Source organism: Saccopteryx leptura, chromosome 6, assembly GCF_036850995.1.
Source record: "Saccopteryx leptura isolate mSacLep1 chromosome 6, mSacLep1_pri_phased_curated, whole genome shotgun sequence".
Taxonomy (NCBI): domain Eukaryota; kingdom Metazoa; phylum Chordata; class Mammalia; order Chiroptera; family Emballonuridae; genus Saccopteryx; species Saccopteryx leptura.
The window spans coordinates 41,880,309-41,903,870 of record NC_089508.1 but is presented as its reverse complement, the minus strand read 5'-3'; the positions used below and the strand labels follow the sequence as shown (position 1 = coordinate 41,903,870).

Sequence of the window (23,562 nt, the reverse complement as noted above, 5' to 3'; positions counted from 1 at the left end):
CACTGGGCAACCAAGCCTCTTCTGACATGTTCTTTTTTAATAAGCTTTGTAAATGTTAGATAGTAAAATCAGAGCACATTTCTGAGAAATTAAACCTATAAAATTATAAAAATAATATAGCTATTTATATGATAAATATTAGTTCTTTGTTAAATTCCTTATCCCCATTTCCTTGAAAAAGTTGAACATAGTTTTCAATTAGTATGAGTTTTGAAAACTATAGAAGTAAGTTTTAAGAAAACATCCATAAAATTTTGACTTATTGTTTAGAATATTTTTTAATTTTTACTTTTTTGATGTTTTTCTCATTTCAACCTTTCTGCATAACTTACATCCTCTTCTACCAAAAGAAAAAAGTTGAATCTTATGACTTTAGAATCTGCTGTGATAGGTTATCATACAAATAAGTTAGAAGTAGTAGAATAATTCAGCCATGATCAAGTCAGTTTCTTAAAGTTAGAGGTATTTTATTGCTAATTTGAAAAAAACCCAAAACACTTCTTTTTTTTAACTAAGTTTTTGCTCATCCTTTTAGGTGTAAAGGTAACTTGTTATCTGTGTTTTGACTATTGTGTTAACAGTTTAAGAAGGTGGTTCTATAGTGTTAGAAGTTGAAAAAGTGAATGGAAACAAGAAGTTGGAAACAGCCATGTACTGTATCCTTGTTTGTTTGGTACCTACAGAATGAAAAATGTGCTATGTACATTTTAAAAGGTTTTGAAAACTAACAAATAATGGTTCTTGCAAATATTAAGTCCTGGATAAATAGCAATAACAACATTCTGTGCAATTGAATTTTTTTTGTGGGTATAAACTTTCTCCTGTTTGCTTATTGTAGTGTTTGATGATGGTGATGAGAGAACATTGAGACGCACCTCACTTTGCCTAAAAGGAGAGAGACATTTTGCTGAGAGTGAGGTAGGGTAATATGGACTGTTTGGGTTGAACAAAGGCTACTCATGTACAGTGAAATGTGATTTAATTTGTTTGTTTCTTATCCAGACACTTGACCAGCTTCCATTAACAAATCCAGAGCATTTTGGAACTCCAGTAATTGCAAAGAAGACAAACAGAGGAAGGAGATCCTCTCTTCCTATGTGAGTAGTGATATCATATACAGCAACATTACAGTAATTATTGTATTAAACAAATGGCTTTTCTAGGATGGCTAAATCTGTTTGGGTAACTTTTCCATAGCATCTGTATCTTTATGTTAGACATTTTACCCTGAACCAACCTGTTCTTAATTTTTCCCATTACTTAGTCTAGTAATTATCACAACTCCTTTTTCAGGGAGGTTATTTTTGTTTTGAGTTACTTTACCAAATTCCATAATTGATAGGATTTTTCTACTTTAAGTGAGTATATGTATTTTTTAACTGTTTTATTTAAAAAATATTCCAACTTAAGAATTTTAAGAATTATGTAATAGGCTCTGGCCAGTTATTTCAGTGGTAAAAGTGTCAGCCCAGCAAGGGATGTCCTGGGTTCGATTCCTGACCAGGGCATACAGGAGAAGTGACCATCTGCTTTTTATTGCCCTTCTTCCTTCTTTCGTTCTCTCTCTCTCTCTCTCTCCCTTTCTCTTCTCTCACAGCCATGGCTTGATTGGTTCGAGTGTATCAGCCCTGGTTGCTGAGAATGGCTCCATGGAGCCTCCACCTCAGGTGCTATAAATAGCTCAGTTGTGAGCATGGTTCCTAGATGGGCAGAGCATCGGCCCCAGATGAGGGTCGCCTGGTGGATCCTGGTCAGGGCGCATGCTGGAGTCTGTCTCTCTATTATTTCTCCTCTCATTTGGAAAAGAAGAAAGAAAAAGAAAAGAATTATGTAATAAATTTTCATATACTCATCATCTGGATTCACTAATTGTTAACCTTATTGGTACATGTGTTATCCCCTTTCTTTATAGGTACATGTTATAATTTTTAAAATTTAATTTAAGAGGAAGTTGCAAGCATCATGACCTTTTATCCCTAAAGACTTTATCCTAGGACAGAACAAGGATATTTTCTTATATAACCAAAATATGTTTATCAGATTCATAAAATTTAACAGTGATAAATGCTATTACCTAATATCACATACTCCATATTTCAAATTTTGCTTATTGCCCCAGTAATAACTTTTATAGTATCCCCTGATTCCAGAATGCAATCCAAGATGATGCATTCCATTTAGTTTACATAGTTCTTAAGTCTCCTTTAATCTGGAAAGCTTTGTTAGCCTTTTTTATTTGTCTTTTCATAACATTGACATGTATTTAAGACTATTGATTTTTTTTTTTTTGTGAAAGAGAGAGAGAAAGGCGGGGCGGGGAGGGGAGCGGAAGCAAAACTCATAGTTGCTTCTCATATGTGCCTTGACCAGGGAAGCCTGGGGTTTCAAACAAGCAAACTCAGCATTCCAGCTCGACATTCTAGCCACTGCACCACCACAGGCAAGGCAGACATTGACATTTTTGAAGATATAGGCCAGTTCTGTAGACTATTCCTTACTGTGGGTTTGTCTGTTTAATTATCCAGGTAGGTCATCTAAATAAACTTCAGATATGTTGTAATGAGATCTTTTCATTACCTGTTAGAAAATTAGAGTTATATTATCTGGCAGCTGGCATACATAAAAAGTAGCAAGGCAGTCTTTTAAAAAAATTTATTTGGCACAGTAAGTATTTAATGTTGACATAATTAGGCTTTTCTGTCCCAGTGGGTGGTTGGCAGGAGAGCCTAAGTCCATGTCCTCATTGCTCTGGTACAGTGAACTCAGAGTGACCATGGACAGCTCAGGACTACTTCTGTGGGGATAGGAAGTATCCAGCTCTTCAATCCCAGTAAGAATGAAAAGGTTACTATTCCAGGATAATCCAGAGAAGAAATTCAATTGAATATATTAAATTCATACCACTCTCTTTTCAAATATGGTTTGAGTTAAGATCATGATCATGTTATTCTAACTTTTAGTAATGAAGATGAAAAGGAAGAAGAAACTAGTGAAGAGGAAGATGAGGATAAGCGGCGTCTCAATGATAAATTATTAGGGAAAGTTGTAAGTGTGGTATCTACTTCTGAGAAGACTGAATGGTATCCTGCTTTGGTAAGTATGGTTTCTTTCCAGACTTAACCATTTAACATACTTGTTTCACAAAGATTTTTAAAAAGCATTTAAAATTTTTTGAAAGTATTATACAAATTTAATTTGCACTTTATTGCAAAATTGAGCAATTGTGCTCAGGTCCCACATACTTCAATGTCTTATTTCCTTTCTTTAATTCTCTGTAACTGATCGCTTAGGGAGATCTTTCCGTTTTTCCTTTAAAACGTATTAGTGGTCTTATTTTTTTTACTGTTCCCATTACCACTTTAAATCTGATGTACAGTAACTACCTCCACTTAATTTAGTTATTGAATTCTTTCTTTACTAAATTTAGACTAATTTTTAGAAGGAACTATTCTTAGAGATTTAATCATGATAGTTTCATTCTTAAAAAAAATCTTCACTGACTGCCTAATGGATCAGTTCCGCTCTCTTAAATCAGTATTTGAGTTCATATCTAGCTCTTGGTGTGTTCCTGTTCCCAGTATAAGCTCTCTAAGAGACTTACTCGGTTCTTTCTTAACTGCTCCCTCCATAAGACACTAACCCTGCCTTATATCATTACTATTCCTGAGGGTCTGCAGTGAGTTCAGGTTTGTTCTCAGTTCCTTAGAAGAGAGAAAAAAATGAGACTTGTAAGAAATTGCCCTGTAGAAGCTTACTGTACACATCTAAAAGGTTACGTAGTAATTAAAATGTATATAGTAATTTTAAAAACTTGGTAAGGACACTGAAATAAGACGGGAAGTACTCGGGAAAGGGAAGGGACACTTAGGCTTTGGAAATGCAAATCTTACATGGGTTGGTAGAGAAAACTAATCTTTGCTTAGGAAGGCGTGAGAAGAATGGATGAGCAAGAGATTGATTTCATGAGAGGAATCAATAATACTTGGTAATACCTGTCAACATGTTCTCCTCTTCTTATTTCTCTCTTCTTAAATATATCTTAAACTCTAGCTCAGAGTTCAAGTTCTACCTTTTCTGCAGTCTCCCCTAAGTACTCTTAACATAAATATGCCCTTTTTCTCTGAGTTTTGATATTACTTGTATGTCTAATAATAATTTGGGCACAAAAATATATCCCAAATTAGATTAAAATCCTTTAAAGAACTGAGGTAATATTTTAGGGTTCTTTGTGCATGTAAGTACCTTAATCAATTCCTCTAGAATAGATTTCCCTTTATTTTTTTTTTTTTATTATTATTTTTAGCAAGGGAAAAAGAGAGAGACAGAGACAGAATCAGAGACATACAGGAAGGGAGGGAAATGAGAAGCATCAATTCGTAGTTGTGGGACATTAGTTGTTCACTGATTATTTTTCATGCATGTCCTGATCCAGGGGTTCCAGCTGAGCCAGTGACCCATAGCTCAAGCCAGAGACCTTGAGCTTCAAGCCAGTGACCTTTGGACTCAAGCCAGCGACCTCGAGGTTTTGAACCTGGGTCCTCAGTGCCCCAGGTTGTGCTCTATCCATTGTGCCACCACCTGGTCCAGCTATAATAGATTTTCTTTTTTATTTTTTAAATTGATTTTAGAGGGAGAGAGAGGAAAGGAGAGAAAGAGATAGGAACATTGATCTTTTCCTGTATATGCCCTGACCAGGGATTGAATTGACAACCTCAGTACTTCAGAATGAAGCTCTTAACCAACAAAGCTATCTGGCCAAAGCTACATTTTCTTTACATAGGAAAGGCTGAAAATCTTTTGAATCATTCACTTATTCAGCCAGATAAGTAAATGAGTTTGGATGCAGAATATTCAAGTCATAATTTGCCAAGAGATTTTTAAAAACTAAATTTATTTATTCAACAGATTAATTATTTGTCAGGTGATGTAGAAAATAACAGATGATTAAGACACCAGTCTACATTTGATGATTTTACAGTCTAATACAGAGAATAGGTAACTATAATACAAAATAATATATGTTCAATATTCTGACTTCTTGCCCTGGGAGATGACATTTATTTAAAGGAAATCCAGGAAGCCTTCATGAAGCTGGTACTTCCAAGCTGAGCCTTGAAGGATTTAAAGTTAGTGAGTAGAGCTTCACTAGAGGACTTCTTAGAGAAAACAAGATAAGTAAAAGCAGAAAAGCAAGGGTTTGTTCGTAGAACTATTTGATCCAGGAACCCATTTTGGCTAAATAATAGATGTGAATAGGAGAATAATAAGGAAAAAGATTGGGAAGATACATTGGATATAGGGAACAAAAGTCTTTAGAAGTTCATATAAAGAATTGGGACATAATTCTACATGGAATTTTTCAGAAGAATGACATTCTTTGAGCTCCATATTTAAAAATGTTAATGAGGCAGCAGTATGTTGGATGGATTGTTGGAAAGAGTGGAGGTGAAAGCAATCAATTTGAAGGCCATTAGAGTGGTTCTCAGGTGAGGTAATTAAGCTTTGGGCAGTGCCTACTCATCCTTTAAGACTTACTTGAAGCCTTTGCTGCCACACCTTTCCTTCCAGGTTGGGTTGAATCTTCCTCCTACATGTTTTCATATTATCCTGAGCCTACTGGTATCACTGTAATTATCCTCCATTGTGTTCTTTTTGTGCATCGTTTTGTGTTTACCCTTTCACTGTTAGCTCCTTGAGTGCAGAGACAAATATATATTAATCTAATAATTACCAGCACCTGACAAACATTTACTATCATACTATCATCTGATATTAAGACGGCTGATATGACTGCCAAGAATTTTTAATTATCTGAATATATGCTATTTAGTATGATAGCCACGAACCCTATATAACTGTTAAAGAAAGCTTAAATGTAACAATTAAAATTAAATAGAATTAGTAATTCAGTCTCTGAGTTGTACTAGCCACGTTTCATATTCTCAGCCCCATGTGGTTGGTTCATTGTTACTGTATTGGTCAGTACAGATATAGAAGATTTTCATTGTTGAACAAAGTTTAAGTAATTCATTAATAATGGAAGGTATTGATAATGAAGCTATTTCTTAAAAAATATAATCCAGTTGAGAATATAGTCTTTTTTTGAGCCAAGAAATAGGAATCAATGCATTCTTATTTTATATTTTAGGTAATATCTCCCAGCTGTAATGATGACATCACAGTGAAAAAAGACCAGTGTTTAGTTCGATCATTTATCGATTCTAAATTGTGAGTAATGAATCACTTCATAGTGTTATGTTGAGAAGAAAAACTGGAATCACAGTCATAGTATCTTCCCAGCTCTAAGACTTTATTTTTGAAAGTTTAAATCACTTCATAAACTAAGTTTTTATTTTATATATTTTACTTCTTCTAATAAAACTATATAAACTGAACAATATGTGAGAATAGTAGTAAAATGAGTTTTTTAAAATAAAGCACAATAGTGATATTCTATTGAGTTGTAAAAATTCTATATATTTACGTGTACTATTACATATTATGAATTATGAAATTTTCTTTTAATAAAATTCTATTACCAGAATAATTGTTTTGATTTTTTTCTGATTAAAAGTCAGAATTTTAGAAACTTTTCTTAATCTCAACCTTGCTCTGTTTCCAAAAAAAGAGGTAAAATTAAAAAATACATATATATTTGAATTGTAATCTGAAAAATTTAGAGCCATAATATATCTTACAATGATAAACATATTTTAGTACTATCATCTAGTATGTTTTTTTCTTTTACTAAACTAAATAGTAAATTTAAGAAATATTGAAGATCAAAACACATTGTTGTGTTCTATAAGGAAAACATGATACTGGCATAAACTATCCCATACTGTGGGTAGGAAATTTGCATAGATTGAAATATTACAAATGTGAAGCTCTTGTTAATATATTTCAAGTATGTGAATCATCAGAATAAGAGACTAGCTTTGCCTATATGTATTACCTCTAGCTCTTTATTAAGGATTAGAATATACATGGTCTTTTAAAAACATATTATAGGCAAAATAATTTTGAATTTGAGGTTTATATTTTTCTATGTGTTAATATAAACTGATGATTTTTATTTAATAATGATTCCCTCCCTTTTATTCTTCTCTATAATTAGTTATTCTGTAGCAAGAAAGGATATCAAGGAAGTAGACATTCTCAATCTACCTGAATGTGAGCTCTCTGCTAAACCAGGTAAAATAAAGATGAATCAGTGCATTATTTCATGATGTGACTCTAAATGGCAAAGAGTGACTAAAGGAACACTGAATATTATCTGGTGCCATTATAACTGTTTAGAGTTGATATCCACTCTTACTTGGTGGCTAAGTTTTTAATGTCTAGGAAAAAACATTTGATTTCTAATTTGTAGTTAAGCATAACATTTTATGTTTTACCATTAAGATTTCTAATGTTATCCTTTAAAATAATAGCATTAGGCCCTGGTCGGTTGGCTCAGTGGTAGAGCATCGGCCCGGCTTGTGAAAGTTCCAGGTTCATTTCTCAGCCAGGGCACACAGGAAAAGTGCCCATCTGTTTCTCTACCCTCTCCCTCTCCTTTCTATCTCTTTATCTCTCTCTTCCTTTCCCACAGCCAAGGCTCCATTGGAGCAGGTTGGCCCGGACGCTGAGGATGGCTCTGTGAAGCCTCTGCTTCAGGAGCTAAAAATAGCTCCATTGCGAGCATGGGCCCAAATTGGCAGAGCATCAGCCCCAGAAAGGGGTTGCTGGGTGGATCCCGGTCTAGAACATTGGGGAGTCTGTCTCTATGCCTCCCCACTTCTCACTTCAGAAAAATACAAAATAATAATAATAATAGCATTAATTTGACAATTTATGAAAACGTTTGTTTACTGTATCATTTATAAGTGACAGCTGAATTTGAATCCAAATCTTCTAACTGAATGTTATATATTTATTTTATTCTGTGCTGCTGATTCCATAACAACTACTGAAATCCATTTTTAATCACAGGGCTGCAGAAAGCAAGCATATTCTTAAAAACTAGAGTTGTTCCTGATAATTGGAAAATGGATATAAGTGAAATCCTTGAGTCATCCAGCAGTGACGAGGAAGATGGCCCAGCTGAAGAAAATGAGGAAGAGAAGGAAAAGGAGGCCAGAAAGGAAGAAGAAGAGGTGGTAGGTGTTTGTAACATAAAAACACTTTAATACTCTAAACAGTGGTTTTTAACCTTTTTATACTTGAAGACTGGTGAAAACAGGAATTATTTTGGGGACCACTAAGGCAGAAATCACTGTGAGCTTAAGCAAATTTAAGTAAGATTATTGGGTCTATAATTTTCATACAACATCAGGTGATTATGTCTTTCATGGACCAACACAAAATTTCTGGTGGACTGGTCCACGGATAGGTGGTTCAAAAACGCTCCTCTAAACTAAAAATTATATCTCTGTATATGTTCCCTCTGTTTAGAGTCTCTGTATTATTCATTTCTGTCCTTTTCTAGCTCAACTTGATTTGGGGGAAGTGGGGTTTTTTTATGTTTACAACTAAATTTTTGCTTTTAAGAGTTTACAAAGAGGAACCTTCAGGTTAATCAAGTGCAAACTTTCGTTTTGTTTTGTTTTGTGTGTTTGTTTGTTTGGTATCCTTCCCAAACAACCAAGAAGGAAAGGTAAATTTTAGATGTGTTACATGTGTTAACCACGTGAAGTAACTGGTATTATCCTACTTTAAAAGTGAGGAAAGTGAGGGTCATCAAGTGCAGTAACTTTCCCAAAGTGGCACAGCTTAAATATGGAGAGCAGAGATTTGAACCTAGGTCCATCTTAACTTCAAAAACCTCACCTCTTTCAGACACTTCACAGTATCCCAAGGATAATGGAGATAAAATAAATTTTATCCAAACTGAAAAAAATTTCATTTGGCAGTTTGATAAATCATAGAAAAGATTTAGATTGTATTTTTTAAGTGCTGTAGGTTTTCTTTGTAATATTAATGTCATTTAGAGTATATTTATAATTGTAGGAAATCATTAATGGAATATAACATGAATTGTCTTATTTATTCAGTAGTTTTGTCAAATGGGATAAATTGCCTATATATCTTTGGTTGTTTAAAGAGGCTTAGGGGCAGACAAAGAGAATGAGTTTACTGAAAAAGAAGACCTATTTGAACATGAAAAATTGCTTATAGAATGCTTGTTTCTGTTTTACATGTACAAATATGAACTTATGAAATAAAATTACTACACTTGTATTTGATAAAGGGCATGCAACATTTCTCTCCTTTTACTTCCCCTGCAGTATTTGGTTTTTTGCACTCTGAAATCAGAATGGCGGTTCATACTTAGAGGCTGCCTACAGAGTTGCCATAGTAACATGCTGTTGGTTTTAAGTGAGCATGCTCAGGAAGACAGGAAGGTTTAGCAGAGGCTTGGCAGGTTGCCAATGGAGGTTTGCCAGATGCTTTGAAATGGGCTGTCTTTCTTTTCCTTTCATGTAATGTCTGATTTTTATGTGGACGAGAATGTAAGTAGTGCTGTATAACCCTGCGGATGCTAGCCGTAAGAGGGAAAGCAAATATTTGCAAATCAGACTGAAAAATGTTCAGACACCACTGATTAAGTAGAAGGGGAATCTAACCATATTGCATTTGAAAGAAAATGCAGCATATAGGTAAGATTTTTTTTTTAAAATATTTAGTTACCATTTTGATTGCCAAAAATGAGGTTAAATAGGAATTTTAGGTATTGGTGATGTGGCTGATATGGTAGGACTCGTAACCAAACGTAATTGTTTTTTGTAAAAGAGACAGTAGGAGTCTATTTTTAGACTACCAGAGGATGAAGGCTATTTTTCTGAAACAAAATAGATTTTGTAATGAAAATGATGAGACAGTTTGGCAGAATTCAGGATATAAAGTCTAAATATTAAATGTGATTTTGGTATTTTATCTGTATTTATTTATAGATTATATGTTTTCAGGATAAATAGGCCACATTTTCAGGGTGTGAACTGTTGCAATCTGGTTTTAATTTTTATTTTTAATTAACAGTTTAGGATCTTATATTACCAAATATTGAAAAATGATTAGTCTGTTTTTGCTAATACTTTTAATTGGTGTCCCTTTCAGAATGCATTTTCCCTACTCCCCACCCCCCAAAAACCTCAGAAATTTTAAAGAGGGTAAAAAGATCTTTGTAGTAAGATTGGAAAGGATATCTATAAGATAGTAAATAGTGCTCTTATTACAGCTATTAATTTTATAAATATTATAATGTTTTATTCGAGCTATGAGTAAACAGTAAAAAAGATTGAAGAGCAGAGGCAAGCTCTGTTACCTATTGTTTGCAGGTAATAAGTAAAGAAATTTAAAAAGATAAGGACTTTTTTAAGGCTAGTATCTTCTTACAATGTATTATATAATTATGAACTGGTTAAAATTAAGTTAACCAGGATGTTTTTTGTGTACTGAGAAATAAAAGCAGAATTATAAAATGCAGGCACTGAGTCTTATGATTATTATTTTAAATTATTTTTCAAATGGTTAGTTTTATAACATAATTCTTAAATACCTTGATAGAAACTAATTCCTGTTTCTCTGGCCATACAGGTAGATTTTTTTTGAGTGAGATTTTGGTTGCTTTAGAAAAATAATCAGCTACATTCTTTTGCTCTTGGCTTTAAGATTTAGTTGCTGAATCATTCTAATCTGTTCTGAACAGTAATTTTTAAAAAAGTTAATGTACTGATAAACTGAAAAGCAGGTGAATCTATATAGAGCAAAAGGGGGGAAATGGATATGTTATAATATGAATTAAATACCGATAAGCCATGGCCTACCTGGCTTAGTCATTATAGGCCTTTACTACATAAGTGAGGCTAAACTGTTTGCTACATTACAGATCATAACCTTCCTGAAATGTAATTATCCTGTGCTTTTCATGAAGATTTAATGTTGCTTTACAATGATCAAAAAGATATTTTATGATACTCTGTAAACCACTATAACGATACTTGAGTCTCTTATTTGGTGTTTGTAAATTTTATGCAGTAGAATCATACAAGTGTTAGATACTTCTGCAGTGTTAATGGGCAGTGGACATAGTTTTTATATTTATTTAATGCTTTGAGTATCCTAATAGAGCCTTGATAAGGAGATTTGCAATTCCATGGCTTTACCATGGAGAAGCATCTCTTTACTTAAAATTACTTGAATTCCGAAGGACTGGTAGTTCAGGATTCGAATATAAGAAATATGTTTTGTACTGTTAACTGAATGGGAAAAAGATTTGAGGGTCTGACAGGAAATAGATCGTATCTATCTTGACAGCTTTAAAATTTAACTCACTGGTAAATAGAGAATATTTTTTGTGGGTATTACTTAAATGTATTTTGTTAAGAGTATTTCATATTAGAAAAGATATTACTGAATTTCCTTTTGAGCTTTGAAATTGGTTGAAAGTCCGTATAAACATAAGTAATGTTGTCAATTGTTCATTACTCCTGACTTATATTCACTTTTGATGAATGAGTATAGGAGAGTTTTCTAAAGATAAGATAAAAAAAGTCATTGTTTAGAAGACTAAATATTCGCTTTTTCATTCTTTTAGTCTGCTATAGGTAGGCTTATGTATTAGGCCATTTCATAAATCTCTTCTAATTTTGTATTTAGTAATGAAAATTAGAATTCAATTAATTTTTATAAGAGATGTCCATTTTTGTTTAGACAGTGATACCCATTTCTCCAGTCTTTGAATTTTGTAGGGATCACTGTTACATTTAATGCCTAGAATTATATTCTGCTATTATAAAATTGTAAGTGCTTGAGTTTTTTTATTTGTGGAAACTTCAGAGTACTCCAGTGTTCTCAGTTTATTCTTGGAGACTAAGTTATTTTTAAAGTGAGATTATTTATTTAATCCTCACAACAGAATGTTTTTATGACTGGGAAAACTGGAGGCATAGAGAGATTACAGAAAATTTCAGACTTTTAAGAAAATTTTTTCTCTTCCTCTAGATTTATGGCCTGTACAGCAGAGGTTGTCAGGTTTTATTTTTGTTTTTCCTCTTACCACCAATGTAAATAACCACCAGCCAGTAACACAGAGTTTGATTCAGCTTAAACCTTCATTAAATTGTTTCTAAATGAATGAATGTGGGCTATGCAATTATTCTAACACATTTCTACTTGAAACAAAGTCTTGGAAGATTTGTTGTAAGGTTCCAGAAAGTTCACTTTGGAAGGAACCATGGGATTGGTATCTCATAATACATAGATTTCTTTTATCAAGCAATACATCTGTAGACAATCTTATTTCCTTATATCATGTTGTGAGTTCATAAATTAATTCCTTTTGGCTTAAGCTAGTTTGGGATAGTTTTCTATCACTTGCATTAAGAGTTCTTGACTAATAATATTCCCCCCCTTATTTCGGGTGTCTTTTGGCTAGTTTTTTCCTCTCCTATCTCTTTCTACCTCCAATCCATTCATTATCCATAGACATCTTCCTAAGGCATAAATGGTTCCTGCTGGAAACCCTTCATTGGCTTTCTGCACCTACAGGATGAAGTTTAGGTCTGTTATCCTAACTTGTCAGGTCCCTTTATAAATCTGGCCATTCGTGATTTGATGCATGCTCACCTTTTTATTCACTCTTCCACTGTTCTCCAGCAATAGGGAACTTCTTATAGTTTAGATGTTGCGCAGAAGCTTCTTGTTATCAGGTAGATTACTTTGAGTATCACTTTCATGTTGCCCATTTCTGTTATTCATACTAAATAAAATAGGGAAATAAAATGAAAATTTAAAGAACTCAGAAAAATAATAAGCAATAGAAATGATTTAAATAGTCCAGCACTTCATGTTAGAACAAAGAGAGCTCTGCCTGAATTACAGTGCATTAACCTTAGTAAGTTGTTTTGGTATATATTTATTTCACAGTTTTTTCAGCCAGGCTATTTAATATGTCTCAAATTTAAAATTATCTGCAAAAAAGCATAACCAGCTACTGGTGTTGCTTTTTTTATGTTAGTCTTCCAGCCCACAGGTGCCCTCAGAGCTGCTGGTGTGCTTCTTGCAATGCTCACCCCCCAGAGTGATGGTGCTTTGAGGGTGCTGTCCTAACACCCTCACCTCCCCAACAGTGTGATCTGCCCAGTTCAGAGGACTCCAAGCCTACCTTCTTTTTTTTTTAAATAGTGGGGGATGAGAGGTGAAGGTATTGTAAGAATTGAGGAGTTCAGAGAACGCATGATGAGTTTCAGGAATGGAATGAGAAAGGGAGCCAGTAGAGGAGACTAGAGGAGGTGCTGTAGACAGCATCTTGATATTGAAAAATAAGCTTGTTGTTCTGGAATACCAAAAATAAAAATAAAAATAAATGGAAGGAAAGGAAAAGGAGGAGAGTGTTGTAGAATCATTAACAACTTATTAAGGGTACCTATAGGGGTTTGTGAGGACTGAGATACCCATCAACAAAAGATGTGTAACTTCACGCATAGATAATACACAGTACAGGGAAATCACAAAAGTCAAGTTTATTTATGCACTTCCCATATTCAAAATGTCAGTCTTTGTGGTTCTGATCTGTTATGTGCTAAGAAACTACCCTGACCCACTTTTAGAACTGTGCATAAGTTGTATGGGTCTGAGGGGCTTTGTGTAAAGTGCATCCTTTTATTGACATGTTTTGACAATTTGCACATTTTGTGTTTACCTTCCTAATTTGTGTCCTGATGAGCAGAGGTGCTAGCTAAGTAACTTAATAACTCAGCAAAAACAAGGTATTATCTTATTAAAAAATAAATAACAAAATGTATTCATCTCCCATCCCAATAAAATGCTCAAAGTCCATTCTTCAGTAGAATTTGTACCTTTTCTGAATGAATAGTCATTCATTTTTGTCAGTGTACTTGGGAAAGGAATGAGGGGAAAGTGATTATGCCACAACCATCTGTTGTGGACATCTTCAGTCATTTTATTTTTCCTCTATTTTCTGACCCCTACCTTTATATTTTCATTAATGTTAGCCCTGAAACTCAATGAATGTGAAACAGTGGGAAAAAGTCTCAGTTCATTTTCACAGACGTCATTTTCATTCACATAAAAATAGAGTGGCTTGACCAGGTGGTAGCGCAGTGGATAGAGCATTGGACAGGGATGTGGAGGACCCAGGTTTGAAACCCCGAGGTTGCCGGGGTTTGCTTGAGCGTGGGATCATAAGCATGACTCCATGGTCGCTGGCTTGAAGTCCAAAGTCACTGGCTTGAACCTAAGGTCACTGGCTTGAGCAAGGGGTCACTTGCTCTGCTGTAGCCCCCCCCCGCAAGGCACGTATGAGAAAGTAATCATCGAACAACTAAGGTGCCACAAGGAAAAATTGTTGCTTCTCATCTCTCTCCTTTCCTGTCTCTCCCTCTCTCTGACTCTGTCTCTGTCCAAAAATAGAAAAAGAAAAAGTGACTAACCTAAATGCTAATCATTGGTGATAAAATTGTGAGTAAAATAGGCTTATTTTTAGCATCATAGAACTTAAACATTTACAATGTTTTGGAACTTTGAAGACTACAAACAGGAGTAAGCTAACAGACTTAAACTAAAAAAAGCAGTTAGTATTAACTTCTCTCTTTCTCTATTTTTCTTTCAGGGGAGGAATTATCTTTCTATCATCAGATGGCAAAACTAATTCAGGCATTGATCCTCCTCCCTGTGGACTGCTATAATAGCTTCCATTTCCCTCACAGTCCATCAAACTTCCTCTTTGCAGAGGATTTTTTTTTTTAATTCGGTTGAGAGAAAGGGAGGAAGAGAGAGACAAGACTCCCACATGCACCCCAGCCTTGGGCTTCTTGCTTCTAGCTTCTGGGATCCACCCGGCAAGCCCACTAGGGGGCAATGCCCTGCCCATATGGGGCATTGTTTCATTGCTCAGCAACTAAGCTCTTCTCAGCACCTGAGGCAGAGTGCCATGTAGCCATCCTCAGCACCCAGGGCCAACTCGCTCCAATTGAGCCATGGCTGCAGGAGAAGAGAGAGCGAAGTAAGAGGGGGAGGGGTAAAGAAGCAGGTGGGCACTTCTTCTGTGTGCCCTGACCAGAAATCAAATCCAGGACATCCACATGCCAGGCTGATGCTCTACCACTGAGCCAACCAGCCAGGGCCTGCAGAGAACTTTGAAAAACACAGATCTGACCTAATTTTTCTTTAGCTCTGTCAAAACTCATAGCCAGAACCCAAAAGTTTCCAGTTCTGATATTCCAGCATATTGTCACAAAGTCTTTTCCTAATCACAGCCTGCCTTTGCCAGCCTTGTGCGTATGCTGTTTGCTTCTAGCTCCTGGGCTGTCTGCTCTTCACATTTGCGTACTTTCCCTGATGTTACCACCATCAGTTCATTCCCAGCAGACCATTCATCCCCTCCTGTATTCTTTTATATATTTTACAACACTTAATCACATTGTGTGGAATTGATTCTGCACTTCAGTGCCCCTTGCCAGACTCAGAGGGGCAAAAGAACAAGAAGAGACTGCATTTTCTCATATAATCGTAGTACTTTTGCATAGTCCCTGACTCATGGTAAACCATCAATAAATGTTTGACTCAGTTTGAAGATATAATTTCCAAAGTTGGAAAATTCTTAAGTTAGTAGTGTAGATAAATAGTTACATAACTATCTAATACTCAGTAAGTAGCATGTACTGGTGCTAACTAAAGTTGTAAATTTCTTGAAATGATCATGGTCATGCCTCTCCTATATCTTTAACACTCTTCCCTGCCATTTTACTGGGGTCATAATTACTGTTCACATGCTTTACTAATTAAGAGAAGAAGGCTCATCAGCAGTATAGTGGATTCTACCTCCCATTATTACAACCTTCTCCCACTCTAAAAACCCTGAGGGATGCAAACCTAGCTATCAGTGAGGATAGAAATGCTTAAAAGTATGAAGATACCATGAACAGAGAAGTCCACTGTGATAGCAAATACAAGCCCCCAAACAAAAGCCATGAAGGCAGATTCTTCTAGTTGGAGGCATTTCCTAGAATACGCAATAATCTACTCCAAGGTGACTGACAACACAGCTACTTTCAAAAACAGATTATGCCTGACCTGTGGTGGCACAGTGGATAACGCATTCACCTGGAATGTGGAGATCACTGCTTTGAAACCCTGGGCTTGCCTGGTCAAGGAACATATGAGAAGTAATGAGCTGATATTTTCCCATTCCTGCTCGCCTCCAACCCCATCTCTAAAATCTTAAATAAATAAGTAAATAAAAGGTTGTGAAGAAATGCTTATTGTAAGAGATTAAGCAGTTTTAATTTTTGCAAACACCACCAGATAAAAATTGTTTTTTAGTTGATTTTAATTTATTGTGTTTACATAGATTCTAGTGTCGCCCCGAATGCATCCTCTCTCCCCCGTATTCCCCTCAACATCTCCCTTGCCCCTTTCCTCATTACACCCTCCCCCCTTCCCTTCAAAAAATTTTTTAAATTTAAATCTTTGTTTATAACCTCATCTTCTTTGTGTGTGGAAATTATACTTCATCTCAAGTAGGCATTTGTTTATAAGTAAAATTTTTTATTCATTTAATCTTGTTTTTACACCTGGTAGTTGCACCTAAACTTAAAATTTTATTGCCATGGTTTCTTATGGAACTTCATTTACTCTTGGACATCCACTGACTTAAAACTATATTCTTTTTTTTTTTTTTTTTACAGAGACAGAGTCGAAGAGAGGGACAGATAGGGACAGACAGACAGGAACAGAGAAAGATGAGAAGCATCAATCATCAGTTTTTCGTTGCGACACCTTAGTTGTTCATTGACTGCTTTCTCATATGTGCCTTGACCACAGGCCTTCAGCAGACTGAGTAACCCCTTGCTTGAGCCAGCGACCTTGGGTCCAAGCTGGTGAGCTTTGCTCAAACCAGATTAGCCTGCACTCAAGCTGGCAACCTCGGAGTCTCGAACGCAGGTCTTCCACGTCCCAGTCCGACACTCTATCCACTGCGCCACCACCTGGTCAGGCTTAAAACTATATTCTTAATTACTAAGGATGCATCAAATGGTTGATAGAAACTTAATAAATACCTAGTCTGTAATTGATGGCTTCATTTATTTACTTGTTTTAGAAGAAACTTTTATTTCAAATCAGTGCCTCTTTAAATTGCTTTTACATACACTGAATAGGATGGCCTTACTTGAATTATGTATGATAATGAATACTGGGAATTAGTTGTTAGTCTGAGGAGAGAATACTGTGATTACAAGGACCCAGCAAAGCATAGAGCCAATCTGGCATAAGGTGTTTTTGTATTAAAAAAATACAAAGTAAATTAACATCAGAAACTATTCTTGGGCTACCTAATTACTTTCTTTGTTGAGTTAACTCATTGACAGTTATATTTTTATTTTTCAATTAACAGTTAAGATTCAGTATTATTTTGTATCTGTGTCAGGTATACAGTACAGTATGGGAGTGTTCCCGATAGGCACTTGATCTTGTTGTTTTTTGTTTTTTACTTTTTCTTAAATAAGAAGTGGGGAGACAAAGAGACAGACTTCCTTAATGCACACAGACCAGGATCCACCCAGCAAGCCTCCTATGGGGCGAGGCCCTTCCCATCTGCGGCTGTTGCTCCATTGCTTGGCAACCAAGCTATTTTATATTTTAGCACCTGAGGCAAGGCCATTGAGCCATCCTCAGTGCCTCGGGCCAACTTTCTCCAACTGAGCCATGGCTGTGGGAGGAGAAGAGAAAAATAGAGAAGGGAGAGGGGGAGGGGTTAAGAAGCAGCTGGTTGCTTCTTCTGTGTGCTCTCTCCGGGAATCAAACTTGGGTCATCCATACGTCAGGCCAGCTCTCTACCGCTGAGCCAGCTGGACAGGGCCAGCAGTTGTTGTAATAACCTTGCAAAAGCAAGATGTTCTTAATTCACATGGGGGGAAAAGACTAGCCTCTATCTCTCTATATATTTCTTTCATTTTGGATGTTTTTTTTTAATTACAGTTGATAGACAATATTAAAAACTGTCATCTGTTGATTTGAGCACTTGATGATCCTAGTTAACTTTGCAAATTGCTAATTTTTGAGGTTTTATAGAACTTTGACTTAAGTTTCTTTATATTTGGCAAAACTGAAAGTACTCCATTGCCTGACCAGGTGGTGGCACTGTGGACTGAGTGTCAGCATGAATGTTAAAGTCTAGGTTCAAATCCCCGAGGTCACTGTCTTGAACGCAGGCTCATTCCTCTTGAGCATGGGGTCATCGGCTTGAGCGTGGGATCTTAGACATGAACCCATGCTCCCTGGCTTGAGCCCAAACGTTGCTGGCTTGAGCAAGGGGTCACTCGCTCTGCTGGAGCTCCCCAGTCAAGGCACATATGAGAAAGCAGTCGGTGAACAACTAAGTTGCCACATGAAGAATTGATGCTTCTCATCTCTCTCCCTGTCTGTCTGTCCCCGTTTCTCTCACTAAAAAAGAAAAAAAGCACTCCACTGTTACAAATCATTCTGACTGAATTTTAAGTAAAAATTTTCCCAAATATTAGTTTATAAGTAATCTATTAGAAAAGGAAATGTTTTATTAAAACCCATAACCACTTTGTTTGACTAGAGCCAAAATCATGGCTGTATAGGAAGAAATCATTAGGTTTTTATAATTAGTAGAAATTTCCATTAGTTTCCCTACTCTACCCCCCAACTAAATTAGTAGTTATAAATTTTCATTGTCTTATTTTCAGGGGTCTCAAAGTCAACTACAACAGGCAGATGAAAAAGCAGGCTAGTGTGATAATAGAGCAGGCGGTAGGGTCTGGGACAAAATAAAATTGATATGACTTAGTTAAAGTCATTTGAGTTTTTAAAAAGTATTGTGCTATCCAAACAAATCTTTGCCACGTGAGTTGCAGCCTTTGGTTTGTAGTCCTTCAACAATAACAAATTTTTTTTTGTAATAACAAATTTTTTTATTGTTTGTATGTGCATTATCTTTATAATAAGTACATTTGTAATTACTGTGCTCATCTACCAGTATATTTGTAAAGGCCACTACTGTGTTATTTTAATGGATTTAAAAATAAAGCATCCTGGCCAGTTAGCTCAGTTGGTTAGAGCATCATCCTGAAATGCCAGAGTTGTGGGTTCAATTCCAGATCAGGGCTCATATGTGAAGCAACTAAGTGGAACAACAAATGAATGCTCTCTCTCCATCTTTCCTCCCTCTCTCCATCTTCGCCCTTTTCCCCTCTCCCTCCCTCTATCTAAAATCAGTCCAAAAAAGAGCTTTTTAAAAATACCAAGTGAGCCCTGGCTGGATTGCTCAGTTGGTTAGAACATCATCCCAAAGTACAGAGTTTGCTGGTTTGATCCCTGGTTAGAACACATACAGGAACAGATTGATGTTGCTATCTCTCTCTCTCTCTCTTTCTAAAATCAATAAATAAAATAAAAAAACAACAAAAGAAGACCCAAGTGAATTGAAAATACTTTCACCCTATTCCTAAGCCTTTTTTTTCATGGCTAATCTTAGTTCTTAGGGTGATACTCAAGGGTAAGGTTAGAATGATAAATGGCATGAAGGGTAGAGAATGAAAAAAAATATATATATATATATATATATATATATATATATAGTATTTTTTTGAAGTGAGAAGCAGGGAGGCAGAGAAACAGATTCCCACATACCGCATATGCCCGACCGGGATCCACCCGGCATACCCACCGGGGGCCCATGCTCTGCCTATCTGGGGCGTTGCTCCGTTGCAACCAGAGCCATTCTAGCACCTGAGGTAGAAGCCATGGAGCCATCCTCAGTGTCCAGGCCTACTTTGCTCCAATGGAGCCTTGGTTGTGGGAGGGGGAAGAGAGAGACAGAGAGAAAGGAGAAGGGGAAGAGTGGAGAAAGTAGATGAGATGAGTGCTTCTCCTGTGTGCCCTGACTGAGACTCAAACCCTGAACATCCATACACTGGGCCAACGCTCTACCACTGAGCCAACCAGCCAGGGCATCAAATCAACTCTCTCAAAATATGACCTGAAATCTGGCATTTTAGGATTTGGAGGAAATTCATATTTTTCAGCTTCGTTTAAAATATCCCTTTACATTGAGTTCACACACAAAAAAAAAAAAAAAAAAAGGGAAGAAGAAGAAGACAACAGTATATCTCATCCTATTCAGTATCCTACATATTTGTATATTTTACCTTTACAGCCTGAGGAAGAACTTGATCCTGAAGAGAGGGACAACTTCCTCCAACAGCTCTATAAGTTTATGGAAGACAGAGGTACTTTCATGCTCATTAATCAAAAGTAGTCCTTTCTTTTACATTTTAGATTCTAGAGTTATGCATTTTTGTTAGAATCATGAGTACATGGATTTAGCTGTAAAGTAAAGCTTAAGAATCAGTTGTGCCTGACAAAAATTAAGTACTTAGAATAAAAACAACTATTAATATCTATTTTGAGTAGAAATGTATAGGAAAGTAGTTTTGGTACAATTAAATTTAGTCTCCTTGGGACTTGTAAAACCAAAACCTATTCTAATATTTCAGTTATAGAAAGTGAACAGTCATAATGTTAATCTATACCCATTAATTAACTAATGTTGTCTTTGTGGCAAGTAAACTAGCCTGATCCTTGGTCTCAACAGTTCCTATCTATAGAACAGGATTTCTGTTTAGAAGTTAGAAGAAATAAAAGCTTAAGAGTTAGAAGAAATAGAACCTTTAAAATCATCATACTTCTTGATATTACATTAGTCCTGGGAAACCCTTAAATAAATGGTCCTAGATACTCATGGTCTTCAGAAATCATCCTTGGGATTATGCTAACAGTCTTAGTGTTTGTGTTGAAGCAGAGGAAATGGAACCTTTGCCTAAAATGTACCCTCTTTGTTGTGTGTATTCTTACCCAGGCTTCTTGAACCGACAACATTGTTGGTTACACCTTGTAGTCCTAAGGTTTAATTTAGTTGTACCCAATTCAGTGGTAGTTAGAGAGGTGATTTTGTTAGTTGTGGAAGTAAATCTAAGGACCACCACAATGCAGTATAAAGAATGTAGACAATGTTTTATGTTTAAGAATTTAAGTGTCAATACAATAAATTAAACTTTAAAAAAAAGAATTTAAGGTTCTTTAAATATATGCCTCTGATTAATGAAATTTGGGAAATTAGAAATAGTTTTTTTTTTTAACTTAGTATTTTCCATTTCTATAAACATGTTTTTTCTACACTCTGATATTAAAATTAGGTACTCCAATCAACAAACCACCGGTTTTGGGCTATAAAGATCTCAATCTCTTCAAACTCTTTAGACTGGTTTATCAACAGGGTGGATGTGACAATGTAAGTAAGAAGTGATGAAAAGTGAAATCATCTAAAGTTTCACTGTTAACTATACTTTAGGTAATAAACACATCTTTTTTAATGAACGTGGAATATTAGTGTAAAGATTATTTCCCTTTGCGAATATTAACAAACACTTAATCTTCCAGATTGATAGCGGTGCTGTATGGAAGCAGATTTATATGGACCTTGGCATTCCTATTTTGAATTCAGCTGCTTCCTACAATGTAAAAACTGCTTATAGAAAGTAAGTAGTATAGTTTATTCATCAAAGAATACATATTTACAGGAAGTATTTTCCATTTATTCTGTTAACAAATAAGACACATCAAAGACCATTAAAGTTGGAGAAAGTGTGTAAAAAAGTTTGGGTGAATACATACTTGGGATTGAAAGTTACTTCAGTGCATCAGGTCTGCCGTGCTCCGTTTTTCTTGTTGTCCTCATTTCCCTTTCAAACGCAGGAGTTTCAGTCCGCATCCATGTGTAGTCTGAAATGACGGCGCATGTTACGGAGCTGTCTCTCCTGTGTGAACAAACTTCACATCAAAACTACGATCACTGTGTTCTTATCACAAGCTCAGAGTTTTTAGGAAGAAATTTTACTTTATGATCAACGTTTTTGTTTATAATTCCATATGAAACACCAAGAAATTAGTAACATAGAAAAAGTACTTTTAAAAAAAAAAGGATTAAGTTTACTTTTTAAAAATGTGTGTTTAGTAATAATCATGTTCAAGTTAAATGTAAAGACTAAGATTCATTAAAGGGAAATATTATTTGTTTAGGTATCTCTATGGTTTTGAGGAATACTGCCGTTCTGCAAATATTCAATTTAGAACTATTCACCACCATGAACCAAAAGTAAAAGTGGAAAAAAAAGACTTAGAAGAACCAATGGAAGAGGCTCTAAAAGTAGACCAAGAAATGCCTTTAGTAGAAGTAAAGAGTGAACCTGAGGAAAATATTGATTCAAACAGTGAAAGTGAAAGAGAAGAAATAGAATTAAAATCTCCAAGGGTAAGTAATTAAACTAGTTTTACCTGGTTTGTTTTAAGCATTTTTTATTTTGGACACTTTCAGATGCATACAAAAATACTCTGATGAACCTAATTTGTTTTCTAGCAGTCAGTTATGTTTCAGCCAGGCTAGCCTAGCCAAATATATCACATATTATTTCTTCTACCTGAAAAATCATTCCTCCTGTTGTTTTCTGTTTTATGTTTGTTCAAGTCATTCTCATCTGGGGTTAATCTCAAATAGTCCCTAAGCATTCCCTCCAATGTTACTCTATCAAAGAAGTTCAGTTACTATGATACATACTAATTTTCAGTGATATCATATTTAATGAAAAAGTTTGAAGTCACCTTTTCTTTTACTTGATTAGAAACCATTTTTTTAAAACTGTCGTTCTGACTGTCATCTAGTAAATGGACTCTTCTAGTGAATTTTGTGAAACATCCAAATTGGTTTGTCTCTTTTTTTTTTAATTGTGGTAGATACACACAACCTAAAATTTATTATTACCAATATTCAGTGGCATTCATTGACTACATTCACACTGTTGTGCAACCACCACCACCATACTTTTTTCCAGAATTGTTTTCATGTTGCAAAACTAAAACTGCACTCATTAAAAAATAACTCCCCAGGCCTGACCAGCTGGTGGTGTAGTGGATAGAGTTTCGGCCTGGGACGCAGAGGACCCAGGTTTGAAACTCCGAGGTCAGCAGGCTTGAACATGGGCTCATCCGGCTTCAGTGGGAGCTCACCAGCTTGAGTTGCAGGGTCGCTGGCTTGAACCTGGAATTATAGATATGACACCATGGTCACTGGCTTGACACCAAAGGTCGCTGACTTGAACCCAAGGTCACTGGCTTGAGCAAGGGGTCACTCGCTCTGCTGTAGCCCCCTGGTCAAGGCACATAGGAGAAAGCAATCAGTGAACAACTAAGTCGCAATGAAGAATTGATGCTTCTCATCTCCCTTCCTGTTTGTCTATCCCTGTGTGTCCCTCTCCCTGTCTCTCTCTCTCTCTCTGCCTCTGACACACACACACACACACACACACACTCCCCAGTTCTTTCCTCCCCAGCTTCTGGCAACCACCATTCTACTTACGTTGTTATGAATATGCCTGCTCTAGGTATCTCATATCAGTGGGATATTATAGTATTGTCACTTTGTGACTGGCTTATTTCACTTAGTATAACTTCTTCAAGGTGCATCCATGTTTGTGTTAG

At 35.8% G+C, this 23,562-nt stretch overlaps 1 protein-coding gene across 3 annotated transcripts in view; it reads left to right on the top strand.

Annotated features, from left to right (window-relative positions):
* The window catches only part of ARID4A (AT-rich interaction domain 4A), a 62,933-nt gene that overhangs the window by 12,334 nt on the left and 27,037 nt on the right, over positions 1 to 23,562 (top strand). For all 3 annotated transcript variants that reach the window (XM_066388489.1, XM_066388487.1, XM_066388488.1), the window contains exons 6-15: positions 839 to 918; positions 1,003 to 1,097; positions 2,961 to 3,093; positions 6,149 to 6,228; positions 7,118 to 7,194; positions 7,975 to 8,141; positions 20,186 to 20,258; positions 21,225 to 21,319; positions 21,469 to 21,566; positions 22,108 to 22,339. In XM_066388489.1, the coding sequence (XP_066244586.1) occupies positions 839 to 918; positions 1,003 to 1,097; positions 2,961 to 3,093; positions 6,149 to 6,228; positions 7,118 to 7,194; positions 7,975 to 8,141; positions 20,186 to 20,258; positions 21,225 to 21,319; positions 21,469 to 21,566; positions 22,108 to 22,339 (1,130 nt within the window). The remainder of the gene's footprint in view (positions 1 to 838; positions 919 to 1,002; positions 1,098 to 2,960; positions 3,094 to 6,148; positions 6,229 to 7,117; positions 7,195 to 7,974; positions 8,142 to 20,185; positions 20,259 to 21,224; positions 21,320 to 21,468; positions 21,567 to 22,107; positions 22,340 to 23,562) is intronic.